The 11,770-nt window shown below is 31.7% G+C and overlaps 1 protein-coding gene across 1 annotated transcript in view; it reads left to right on the plus strand.

The window, feature by feature from the left end:
* The window catches only part of LOC124355013 (dnaJ homolog subfamily B member 14), a 33,996-nt gene extending 23,852 nt beyond the window's left edge, over window positions 1–10,144 (plus strand). The window contains exons 4-8 of the mRNA XM_046805885.1: window positions 1,028–1,173; window positions 1,861–1,998; window positions 2,364–2,491; window positions 9,225–9,337; window positions 9,957–10,144. Coding sequence (XP_046661841.1) covers window positions 1,028–1,173; window positions 1,861–1,998; window positions 2,364–2,491; window positions 9,225–9,337; window positions 9,957–10,128 — 697 coding nt within the window. The 3' untranslated portion in view covers window positions 10,129–10,144. The remainder of the gene's footprint in view (window positions 1–1,027; window positions 1,174–1,860; window positions 1,999–2,363; window positions 2,492–9,224; window positions 9,338–9,956) is intronic.
* The last annotated feature ends 1,626 nt before the right edge of the window (window positions 10,145–11,770 follow it).

The following is an 11,770-nucleotide window of genomic DNA, read 5'->3' on the forward strand; positions in this document are numbered from 1 at the left end:
TGATTGGTTTAGGAGCAACTTAATTAACAGGCAACACATCTTGGAAATTAAAAGTATCCAAAAACAATAAATTTTTCTTACATGAGATCTAAACCTCTGTGTGTCTAGAGGTTCTTAAAAGATTATGTAATATAAATATTAATACTTACAGAAGAGTTTGTAATATATTTTAGGATAGCTGTAAATTTGTTTATATTTTGTCTTGGAGTAGTTTAAAAAGTAGCTTTTGGTACAAAACAATATAATTATTTTTGAATCCAAATTATATGGATCAGTATTTTTATGGTAAAGTTAAAAGATATTTAATTTTTAATGATACAAAAACAAGTTTATGCTGGAGTTCAATCTCAATGTGTATAATAATGTGTCCTAATTATGTACATATTTGTTTTGTATACCTTATATCTTTTGCTAAGTTTACTGAGTGATATTCAGGATAGGTAAAGATGAGGTATGGCTAGCCTCTTATCAAGATCCTATGACACATCCAGAATGAAGAGAAATAATGGACACTATCTCAGTCATGTCACCTTGAAAGAAGGAAAGGTTAGCTCTGTTCTAAACTTTTTATGTCAAGCGAGATAGGAGGCAACTCTCCCTCATATTTAGGGTTGCAAAAATCTTTAACACTAAGGGAGCAACTCTCACTTCAACGGTCATCCTCCGCAATAAAACTAACTCTTTTCTCGAGATTTGCAGTTAGTGATATACCGCTCCTGGACATTCGTTGAGTTGCCCAGATGTAACTGACATATCAGGTTTTTGCTGTACCCAGTGTGGGTTCTAATGCCAGGAATAACCCAGTCAATAGTGAACCTTTCTGTGGTTTCACTATATTAGTCGTAGATGAAATCCTATCAAAATACTCATAGGATCTTGAGTCATACTAATAATATGTAATTATAAATACGGTAAAGTCTTAAACTATTTAATCAATTGGCAAATAATATTTTACATATTAAGTTTATTAAACATCTTTATTACAAAATTACTTTTTGTCTCTCAGCTAATTTATTGCATTTTGCAGGATAAAAAAATGCAAGGACTATTACGAGATCCTTGGTGTGGAAAAAGATGCCTCAGACAATGACATTAAAAAGGCATACAAAAAACTTGCACTTCAGCTACATCCTGATAAGAACAAAGCTCCTGGTGCTGCTGAGGCTTTTAAAGGTCAGTTTTATTTTTACAAAGTTTACCATTAATAGGCATTGGGATCAAGAATTCATGCTATTGCTAAAATACATGGACATACATTATCAGCAATGTATCTCACGTTAATTATCCAATTTTCAATCTGTTCACATTTTACATTTGCAACACAATTCAGGAATCACTATACAGGGTGTAACAAAGTTCTCTACACAAACTGTAGAATATTGTTCCATGGACCGAGAAGAGCTAAAAACTTAATGCAATCTTTACCTTTTAGATTTTAGAAATAAAAATAAAAAACTTAAAAACACTTACAAACAGATAGACGGTTAACATAAAGAGATAGACCATTGGTTGCATTTAGTTTCTAGCTCCTCTTGATCCATGGAACTAGATTTAAAAGTTTGTATACAGAGTTTTGTTATATCTTGTATATTCTTTTGAAGTCAATTTTCGTTATTGTCCTAACAGTTTTTAAGCAATTTTTATAATAAAAATGTATTATCTTCTGTGTTTTTAGTTACGGTCAACCATTACATAAATGTCTTTTTTTCAAACACATTTTTTAAATTACAATACACCTGTGTCTGCAACTGATTTAAATTCACAAGGCTGAAAATACAGAGGTTTTGCCAAGAAGCTATAAAAATTCAGGTAAGCTATAAACATCAATTCAAGGAGAAATGATGAATAAAATTGTTCCAGCAATTGGGAATGCGGTGGCAGTGTTGACCGATGTGGAGAAGCGGAAGCAGTATGACATGTATGGAGCGGATGAGGAGAAGCTGCAGCGACACAGTGGTCGCACACATCACGAGTACAACTATACTCGCGGCTTCGAAGGTGAATAGTGAACCAATCAGTACCAATTTTCTCTTGGTTTTCTTTTATTTTACAGAATGTTATAAACGAATCTGGAATTAGAAATAGTATAGCTTATTTTCACACTTAATATTGTTTACATGCATATGTATGGGAAAAGTAAAAGTCACTAAATATTTCCTACTTTGTCTTCAGTTTATCAGAATGGATTGTGACTTACTATTAGTAAGATGTTTATTTTGTCATCCAATATAAATTAAACAATATACTAGTATACCTTTACACAACAATTGTTCAGTATAGTTTTTTTCTACATTAAAATAAGTTTTAAAATCAGTACTGTTCTTTTCTTGTGATCATCATTAGAGATGAATGAAATGTTTCAGCTGATGTAACCGCAGAAGAGCTGTTCAACATGTTTTTTGGCGGAGGCTTTGCAAGCCCAAACAATGTCTATGTAAGACGAGGCAATCAATGGCGGCGGCAAGACACTCACCCTCAACAGCAAAGAGAGGTACGCTAATTAGTTCTTGATAGAAATTAGAGAGATGCTTTTAAATATTTTAAAGGCAATCTTCCTTCATAATAAGTAATGTTTTGTTTTATACTAAACTTCTTACTAATAAGGTAAGGTGGTGTTCCCCACCTTCAGCAATCACCATAATCATTGCACAGATTCTCTAGGAATTTTACTTACCAGTCAAAACTCAGCTTAATATTGTAGTCAGTCTGCAGATAGCAAGCCAGCTGAATCTACCATGCATGTCAGTTTTCGTCTTCCCCACATACGTGACAATCGGGCAGACAATTCAAACTGTTCAAACCAAATAGTCCAACTCGTATGAGGAGGTTTAATGAACACTTTGTGACTTGAACCACACACAGCTTTTTGTGTGTTTATTTACTTTGTAGTTGTGTTGTGATGGGATGATTCTATTCTTGCATTATCTAAAGGCAAACACAAAATATTTAAGAGTCTGTAGTTAATAACTTAGTCTTACATGAAACTTAAAGTTTTTTTGGTAGGAAACATATTCAGAAAACCAGAATAAATATGTGACAAATTACAACTATTGACATTATTTACAATCTTATCTATACTATATACAAAATAAGAGTAAAACCATCATGAGTAACACATTTTTGTTTTACAAATACTACTCTGAAAAGGTTTTAAAAATGCAGGATTAATGAGATTCTAGGAGGCCTTAACCTTATTACGAGCATTTTTAATTATTTTGCTGTTGGTGATAGAATTGCAGGAAGTAACTCCATACTGACATACTCCATACTGTTCAGTTCAAGTTAGAAGCTCTGCCATGCCACCCCCTCTCACAGACTTCTTGGCACTCATTGCAGTTTTAGGTACAGTCACGGGAAATACTTCCATGGATTTCTGATGGTATGTTCCTAGGGATGTAGGGGATGTTGTAAAGAGAAGAGTTGTTAATTGATTGTAGAGTAGGCCAATCTCATTTTCATTTTTGGATAGAGAATACATATTGATCATGACCTTACTTAAAATTGTTGTCTCTTTTCGATTTGGGTGCATTCCATCCCTGGCCAGTCATGTGACATCAAAGTATTTGCTAGTGTCTAGGAAATCAATCTGTTGTTGATGATACAAGCATCTGATATTAGAATTGGGTTTTTCATCAGGATGTGTTGATGTCATGACTCTCCACTATATTGTTTACAGCAATAACTGATTTAGGGAAGAATTTGTTATATAATTAATTATAAAGTGTTCCCCATAATATTGTCAGAATTCTGAGTCAGCCAAATAATTTGTGCCCACATTGATAAAAATTAGCTCTGGATTCAGTACTGAGTTAGGTAGAGTCTTTACTTCAGAGTATAATTGGTTAGCTTTTATTCCTCTGAAAGCCCTGTCAGCATTTGAGAAATTTGTGTATTTTTACATTGAATTACTGAAAACAAAAATAGGTTGCCTGATTGAGTTGTTTTCTTTTTGGTTTTCAGAGCCATTGCTTTTTTAGCTTTTAGGCTTCAAGGTTGGCTTATTAGCTGACTTTGTATACCTTATATGGCCCAGTTCAATATTGGTTAAGTTAAATTTGTTACTTTCCTGTTTAGATATCCCTGTTGTTTCCCTTGATGTGGATGTGTAACAGGACTTGAATCACAACGTTCACAACTTGAAATGTCTGAAGACTCAGTCACGCAGTCATAATGGTTTGGGTGAAATAAATTCTTTTCAAATCTGGTTTATTCCTATATTGTATTATGCTGTTTGTGCACTTTCCCTTTTTCTTCAGTACCTCAGTGAAGCCCTGTGTACTTACGGGTTGGTACTTGATTAATTTGTTACAGGAAGATTTTTTGTACAGAGCTTATCATTTTCAGTTTCTAAGTGGACCAAGACTGATTTTAAAATTTCAGTAATTTTTAGATAGTCTTTTGTGTCTTATATATACTTATGCTCAAGTTTTGCAAATTTATGATCCATCAAATCAGTTATTTGTAATAATTTGAGGGTTGTATGGCTGAATAGTTTTCATTGCAATTAATTCTTTATTTCAATGATTTTAATTTTGTTACATAGCTGTGTTATTTGTTTGACACTGTCACCACATTTTAGAGAAAAAAATTAAAATTCTTATTATTTGTTTCATTGTTCACTTGGCATTGAACAGCTACATTTACATGATTTTTGGTCAAGCTCTTGACTTTAAACTGTTCAATCTTTAAATCCTTTAGTATATTATTTTTTTTTTTATTTAAAAATTCTATTTTATTAGTTCTTCAATTTTCTTTTGTAGTTTTGAAAATGTTTGCTCCGCTTCCTCAGCTGGGTGTTGTAAGGATATTTCAGCTTTTGTCTTTTCAAACTGAATTTTATTAATTGTTTCTTAGAGTTCAATAATATTTTGGCTAATTTCAAACTCGTTTGACTGATTGTGTCTAGTACATTTCCTCGTTACCACAAAGACTGTACTCTAGACTAGCTTACTGATTTCCAAGTTGTTAATACAATTGCTGCATTTCCAGTTCTTAATTTTGGTTTTCAGTAGCCTCTTGTATTTATTGTCAGACATATTAATGCATTTTATATGAAACCAATTTGAGCAACGAGGACAGCTGGAGTGGTGTTATGTTGGATGTAATCCTCACTATTGTTTATGAGTTGGAACAGTGTAACCTTGACTGGTTCTAGTTGTTGATTACATGTAATGATATAATGTGAAACTTAATGTAAACTTCTAATGAGAAATATTATATACTTTTTCACTAATACTGGTTATAAACGGTCTTGGTCATGTTAATGCTTTGAATAAAAAAAGAAGAGTCTAGATGTTAATAATAGTCCTTGCTTGGTGCCAAATTTGTTTTTACAGTTTATATTTCAAATATTCATGTTTTGATTAAATTTGAAAAGTGAGTGAACTTAGTTTATCTAAGTAAGTTTTGCACTAAAATATAATAATGTTTTTAAAAATGTTTATAATTACAACATTCAAATACACTTTTTCCTGTTTTCCTGGAGTCACTTCACTAAGACTATAGCCTGTCAGCCATGTTTGAGTTGTCAGTTGTATATTTTTATTTTATTTTTAGAAATTCCTTGAGTGAAATTAAATAAAAAGCAAAAATTGGCTGACATTTATGTCTATTTGTAAAACTTGTTTTGTTATTTGTGTTTTATGTACACACTTTGCAAGCAAGTACTAATTTCATAAAGGCCTAGAAACTTTAATTTGGAATATTGCTGAGAAATGAATGACAATGCAATAATATGTAGTTGTTAACAAAATGTTTTTTAAGTAAGCAATGACCCCCTTTCAGGACCAATACTTATGTTTACATGTTTATTTTTGCATATTTAAAATACCCCATGTTTGAAAATCTTGCCAACTAGGAAATACATGCTGTTATTCGTTTTCTTAGTGGCATGAAAATAGTTGAAATTCAGATTTGTTAAGTATGTTGGTATAACATTATGGGTGATGGAATGGTGTGTAAAGGAGAAAGAGTTTTTAAAGATGATTGAGAAAACGTTCATAATATTAAGGATCTGAAAGAATTGGACAAATATAACATCAGTTGGTGTTGTAACAAGTGTATGAATAAACAACTAGGTAATAGCAAAGATGAGTTTTCTTGGCACAGATTAAAATGATGAAGATGATTTATTCATAAATAGTGAAATAAGGCATGATACATAGTTTAGTGATAATAGTTTAAAAAGCAGGTAGAACATTTAAATTTGGTCCTTAGTAGGCTGTATGAAGATATTTGTAAAGCTAATGAAGAGAAAAAAATCTTAGAAATAAAAAAAACTCTTTAGAGACAAAAAGCAGATAATATAAGTTTTAAGATGAATTCAAGGAAATACAGTATAATTGAAGTAAACTTGAAAATCTTTATAAGTTGGTGTCCAAAAAGAACTATAAAAACAAACATAATAGTTAAACACGTTTGCTACAGGCGGTAAATCTGGTTACCACTGCTTCGCAGCGCTAGGAGTGGGTGATAACTATGGTTACCACAGAGCCTTTGTTCTGAAATGAGGTCAGTGTGCCAGCACTCGAGCTATCATAACGTATTTCCCGCTCCTTGGGAGGTACTTTTCCAGCATTTTTATGCACTTCATTTTCACATTAGACTTTTTCATTATTTTTTAAGTTTTTTTAGTAGTAAGTGATTGTGCAACACAATGGATCTTCCCCCGGGACCAAGTGGTGTACAACAAACCAAGTTTTAGGCGTATTTGTAAATAATAAACGACTTTTGGGTGGGTTGGTTAGGATGTATATATACATTTGTATCAATATTTTATTTTAGTAAACTTATTTCTTCTTTTTTTCTTACATTTTTATAAAATTTTGCACTATAATATTTTTTCTAAATTACAATCATTTCAAGTAAACATTTAAATATATTTTGTTGTACGATGTATTCATATTTGGAATATCCCCACTCCCATAAAAGGGTGTTCCCTAGTGCGAGCGTAACTAGAGCTACCAGCTGGCAAGGAACCACAGTTACAGCATTTCAAAAATGGTTGAGTGATAATTTTTGTGATTAATGAGTAATTTTCATATATTTCTATCATATTTCATCCAAAAGTAAGTAAAAATATATTTAAAAATTTCAGTATATACGGAACTCTATATAGAGATTTTTAGCAGCGTGTTAACTGCTGGGTTATTCTCTAATATCGAAAAAAATAAATAAATAAAAAACTAAACAAACTATGCTACATAAACTCTATTCAGATGTGGTCAATGAAGGAGGCAAACAAGTACATCAAATTAAAATGTCTTCCTGTCTAAAAAATAATGTGTTCTATCTAAAAATCAATATCATGTTTTAACACAATCAGATGATAGTCTAGAGGAGAACAATAGTGAATTTTCAGAGAATACAGAGAGTACTCCTGAAAGGAAAATTTTGATATGTGCATATGGTCATGGTAGAGATTTATCGTGGCATATTAATACTGGAATAAACTATATTAATGATCAGAAGTCCGTGGTAGGCGTCCAGAATACAAATTTAAAGTGTCTTTTGTAAATCCTGTAGGATGTGCACTGCAAATTCTCAATAATAAAAATATTTAAGGAGAACTAAAGAGTGATGAAGATATTTTAATTATTATATATGGGACTAATGATGAAGCTAAAAATGAAGCACTAACTAATGTAAGAAAAATCTTGAGAAATGGAGGGAAAGGAGAATAATACTTGGAAAATAATTCAAACAGATATGACTTGGTTGACTTGTCTTGTGTAAATAAAGAATCCAGAAAATCTAGTACGGCACTGATGTGGTGCATGGTATGCACATCAATCCAAGTGGTAAGAGATGGTTGGCAGAGAGGATATGTGAGGCGGCAGATATTGGCAGTCATCAACCTGTGAACATATCTGGGCTCAGTACAACAAAGGCAAGAAATGGCCTACCACCAGCGGGGACCGTCTGCTTAAAACACTACTGGCCACACTGACAAACTCTTGAGTATTTTCACCTCAATATACAGTCCATTACAAATAAATTGTTTTACTTAGAGTTAGTGTTAGATGTGTTAAGGTGTAAAGTGTTAACCGTTACTGAGCATTGGCTTAAAACACTACTGGCCACTCTGACAAACTCTTGAGTATTTTCAGCTCAATATACAGTCCATTACAAATAAATTGTTTTACATTACTACATTGGCTTAAAACACTAAGTTGTGTAGTGTAGTGTTAGATGTGTTAAGGTGTAAAGTGTTAGCCATTAATGAGTATTGGCTTTCTCAAGATGAAATTTCTCTATACATTCCAGCTGGGTACATATTAGTTGATATTTGTTGTAGAAAACCTCCTTGTTCTAGAGGTGTATGTGGTATATTTGTAAAAATTTGTGTAGATTTTAATGTAATTTATGCAAGTAGAATCTTTGTCATACAACTAATTTAGGTATCTGCTATTGTTTTAATGGGATTAATACTGTTGTTGTCACCATTTATCTTATACCTAAGTCAGATGTATTATTTATTTGAAATTTTGATTAAGTTTATGACAAGAAAGTACAATGAAGCAATAATATAATAATAACAGGTGATTTCAATATTGATATAAAAAACCCATTAAAATCTGAATCAATTGTAAATATACATAAATCTTATAATTCATATAGCTTAGATGCTGAGAGCACAAGGAATAATGCATGTCTGGAGAATGTTATAACTATTGAGTTAAAGGAAGAATGTAACTGTGAAGTATTTCAGCTGCGTGCATGTATGTTTATACATTTATATTGTTTTTTGTTACACTGATTAGTTGTTAATTGTTATAAATAATAATATGATTATTTTACTAAATGATTCTTATCCTCTTAAGCTAACGTTGAAATTGCATATAATAATATTACCAAATGTTACATGACATAATACCTCTACTGAGGAATGCCAGTTTAGTTGAAGTGATTTATTACTTAATTTTTATAATATATATGTACAGTGATGTTAGTTGCACTTTTATTGTATCTAACAGAGTAATAAAGAATCTTGAAAGCTTTAGGTAGTGCTTTAAGAGTTCTTGAGCATAATTATGACCTGAAACACAATTTAAAGGATCATTACTTGTGGCTTATTGAGCTCTGGAGATGTTCATTGATGTACACCATGCGCAAAAAGGGTTACTGAAATGTAGCAGATTATGATTACAACTTGGACTGCTCTATTTTTACTATAGACCTAGTGTTTGTTACTAGTAATTAATAAGATGTTGGTTTTGTTTCAGGCGAACGGATACACAATATTCCTACAGATGTTACCAATAATGTTAGTTGTCATACTTTCAATGATGAGTTCATTATTCATCTCAGACCCTGTCTATAGCCTCACAGCCAGCCCGTAAGTTCACAGTTGTGTTGTGTATGGGTCTTCACTCACCTTCATTCTTCATTTTACCGTTTATTTGTGTTACAGTGGATATTTTCTAACAACATGTTTCCAGTTATGAAATATTAATAATAGTTTGTTTATTGCTTTGGAAAAAAAATTTCTTGTGTTCTAACAGTAGTTAATATCCGAAACATTGAACTTTGACCTAGTAATCTCATAGTTGTGCTAAATCAATACATATAAATATTTGTTTCATGTACAGTACAGTTTGTTAAACACACTGTAAGTGTTAAACAAAAAGCTGAACTTTGGCCTCATAATCTCAAATTTCTGCGAATCAACTCATTATGTTTAAATATTTGTTTCATAGACAACACAGTTTGTTAAACATTAAGTGTGCTAACTTTCATGAATTTTAACAATTTTAAGACCATAAAAAATTTTGGTATGTTTTTCCACTTCATAAAGAAAGAGGCTTCAAAAACCTTTCATCAGAGGCATTTGTTTTGGTTAAAATAAGTAAATGATCTAAATGCTTGTTTTAACTAGATAATACATTTGCATTATTAGGAAGATTATAAAAATCCATATAATCTTGTAGTCTCAAGCTTAGGTGATATTGTTGCAGAAAGTTCCCAGTAATACGTAACACGATGAATCTGCGAGTGCCATATTATGTGAAAGAAACGTTTCACAACGAGTACCAAGGATCATTGCGGAGGTTAGAGGCTTCAGTGGAGGAGGAGTATGTGACCAACTTACGACATGCTTGCTACAGGGAGAAGAATTATAGTAAGTAACACAAGTTGATTGAGATCTACTAATACTCGCTTGACCAAATGCTTTTATGACTCAAAAATTGAGACAACCTCCTCAATTAAAGCATGATGCAGAAACAAGTGAACCACCAAAAAAATAACTTTGCCATTTTGCATGTAGTAAAGGAATGTTGCACTTCAAGGTATAAACAAAAGATGTGACACAACACAGAAACAACAAATGAATATAATTTTACATAGTGTGAACAAGCAAAGGCTTACAAAATCTGGGGTAGATAGAGTATTAGAAAGAAAACCAAAACTGGGTTTTAAATATTAAAAGATTTTTTTACAATTGTGGAGACCAATTATTGAATCATTCAATAAATATAGATATCTGAAGTATTATCTTAACCAAAATGTGTTTATCTAAATAAATAAAAAGATTGACTGCATTTGTTTCATAATTTATTGCTGTAGTAAACTGTCTACAAATTTTTCTGAAAAATTATTTTTGAAAATGAAATATTTTGCAAAGTTGTATTCTTTTTTTCTAAATGAAAAGAGAATACAATACAATACAATACTTATATTGTATGCTTGTGAATAGATATAATTATAATTATTTAGAACAATGGAAAAAGCTGTATAGTATGCATCCACATAGGATTTGAATCTGTCTTCTGTATATTTTATTCTTAGTTTCACTGTTGAGACCTCTCATTCACCGGGTTTATCTCACTAAACATTCAATCTACAATTTTACATTTTTATTGTTACTTTCTTTGTAAGTTAAGGAGATATCCATACAAGAGAAACTAACGATACCAGCATTTTGACACAAAATATTTTACCTTTGAGTATTTTGTTGTTCTTGTCTCACCATTGTATTAAAACTTATATTGAGATTTATCTATCTTTATAATCAATGAAATGTTCTTTCAGCTGAAATATCCTCACTGTACACAGTATTTTCAAAGCACCGTGTTCAGGTAGTGTGATACTTGAACAACATGAATTTTATTCTGATTCTTGGAGAATTACTGAAAGAACTTAACTTCCTAAATAATATGTATTAGTAAATGGTTACATTTTACCAAATGGTCTCCCGATAGCAAACAACCCGTAGTAGTACAAACTATTGCTACTCGAGAGCAGCACTTATCGGCTCTAGTAGATAAAGCAGTGCGTGCCGATCTGTGCCGTTTAGGCTGCAGTGGCTACGTTGTGGCCGTGCCGATTCATGCCTTGCGAGCGGGAGAGGGTTAAAGCTTATTCCTTTATTTTAAAATTATCTCTACTGCCTCTTTTGATCATCGTAATGTTTATGATGATAAAGTCTTCTACTTCTCTGTTTTCTGTTATCTATCATCCAAAAATAATGTTTTCTAGAGTAATTTTTGCTTCTATTTTTTTTACAAATAGGCTTTTCTTGTTTTTTCTGTGTTAATGGCAAAAAGTGTTTGTTCTTGATATTATTTTCTTCTGACCTACATGATCTGTATATGATATCATACGCTTGATAAGAAGTGTATGATATCACAATCGAAGTAGAATAGTTACGATTTCTGTTTGATAATAGTTGTGTATACAAACAGATTTAGTTTCCTAAAAGCTCATTTTGTCACTAATATTGCATCACTTTTATAGATTGCCATGTCGTATAAAAGCTTATTCATGCCTC

This window comes from Homalodisca vitripennis, chromosome 2, assembly GCF_021130785.1.
Source record: "Homalodisca vitripennis isolate AUS2020 chromosome 2, UT_GWSS_2.1, whole genome shotgun sequence".
NCBI lineage: Eukaryota > Metazoa > Arthropoda > Insecta > Hemiptera > Cicadellidae > Homalodisca > Homalodisca vitripennis.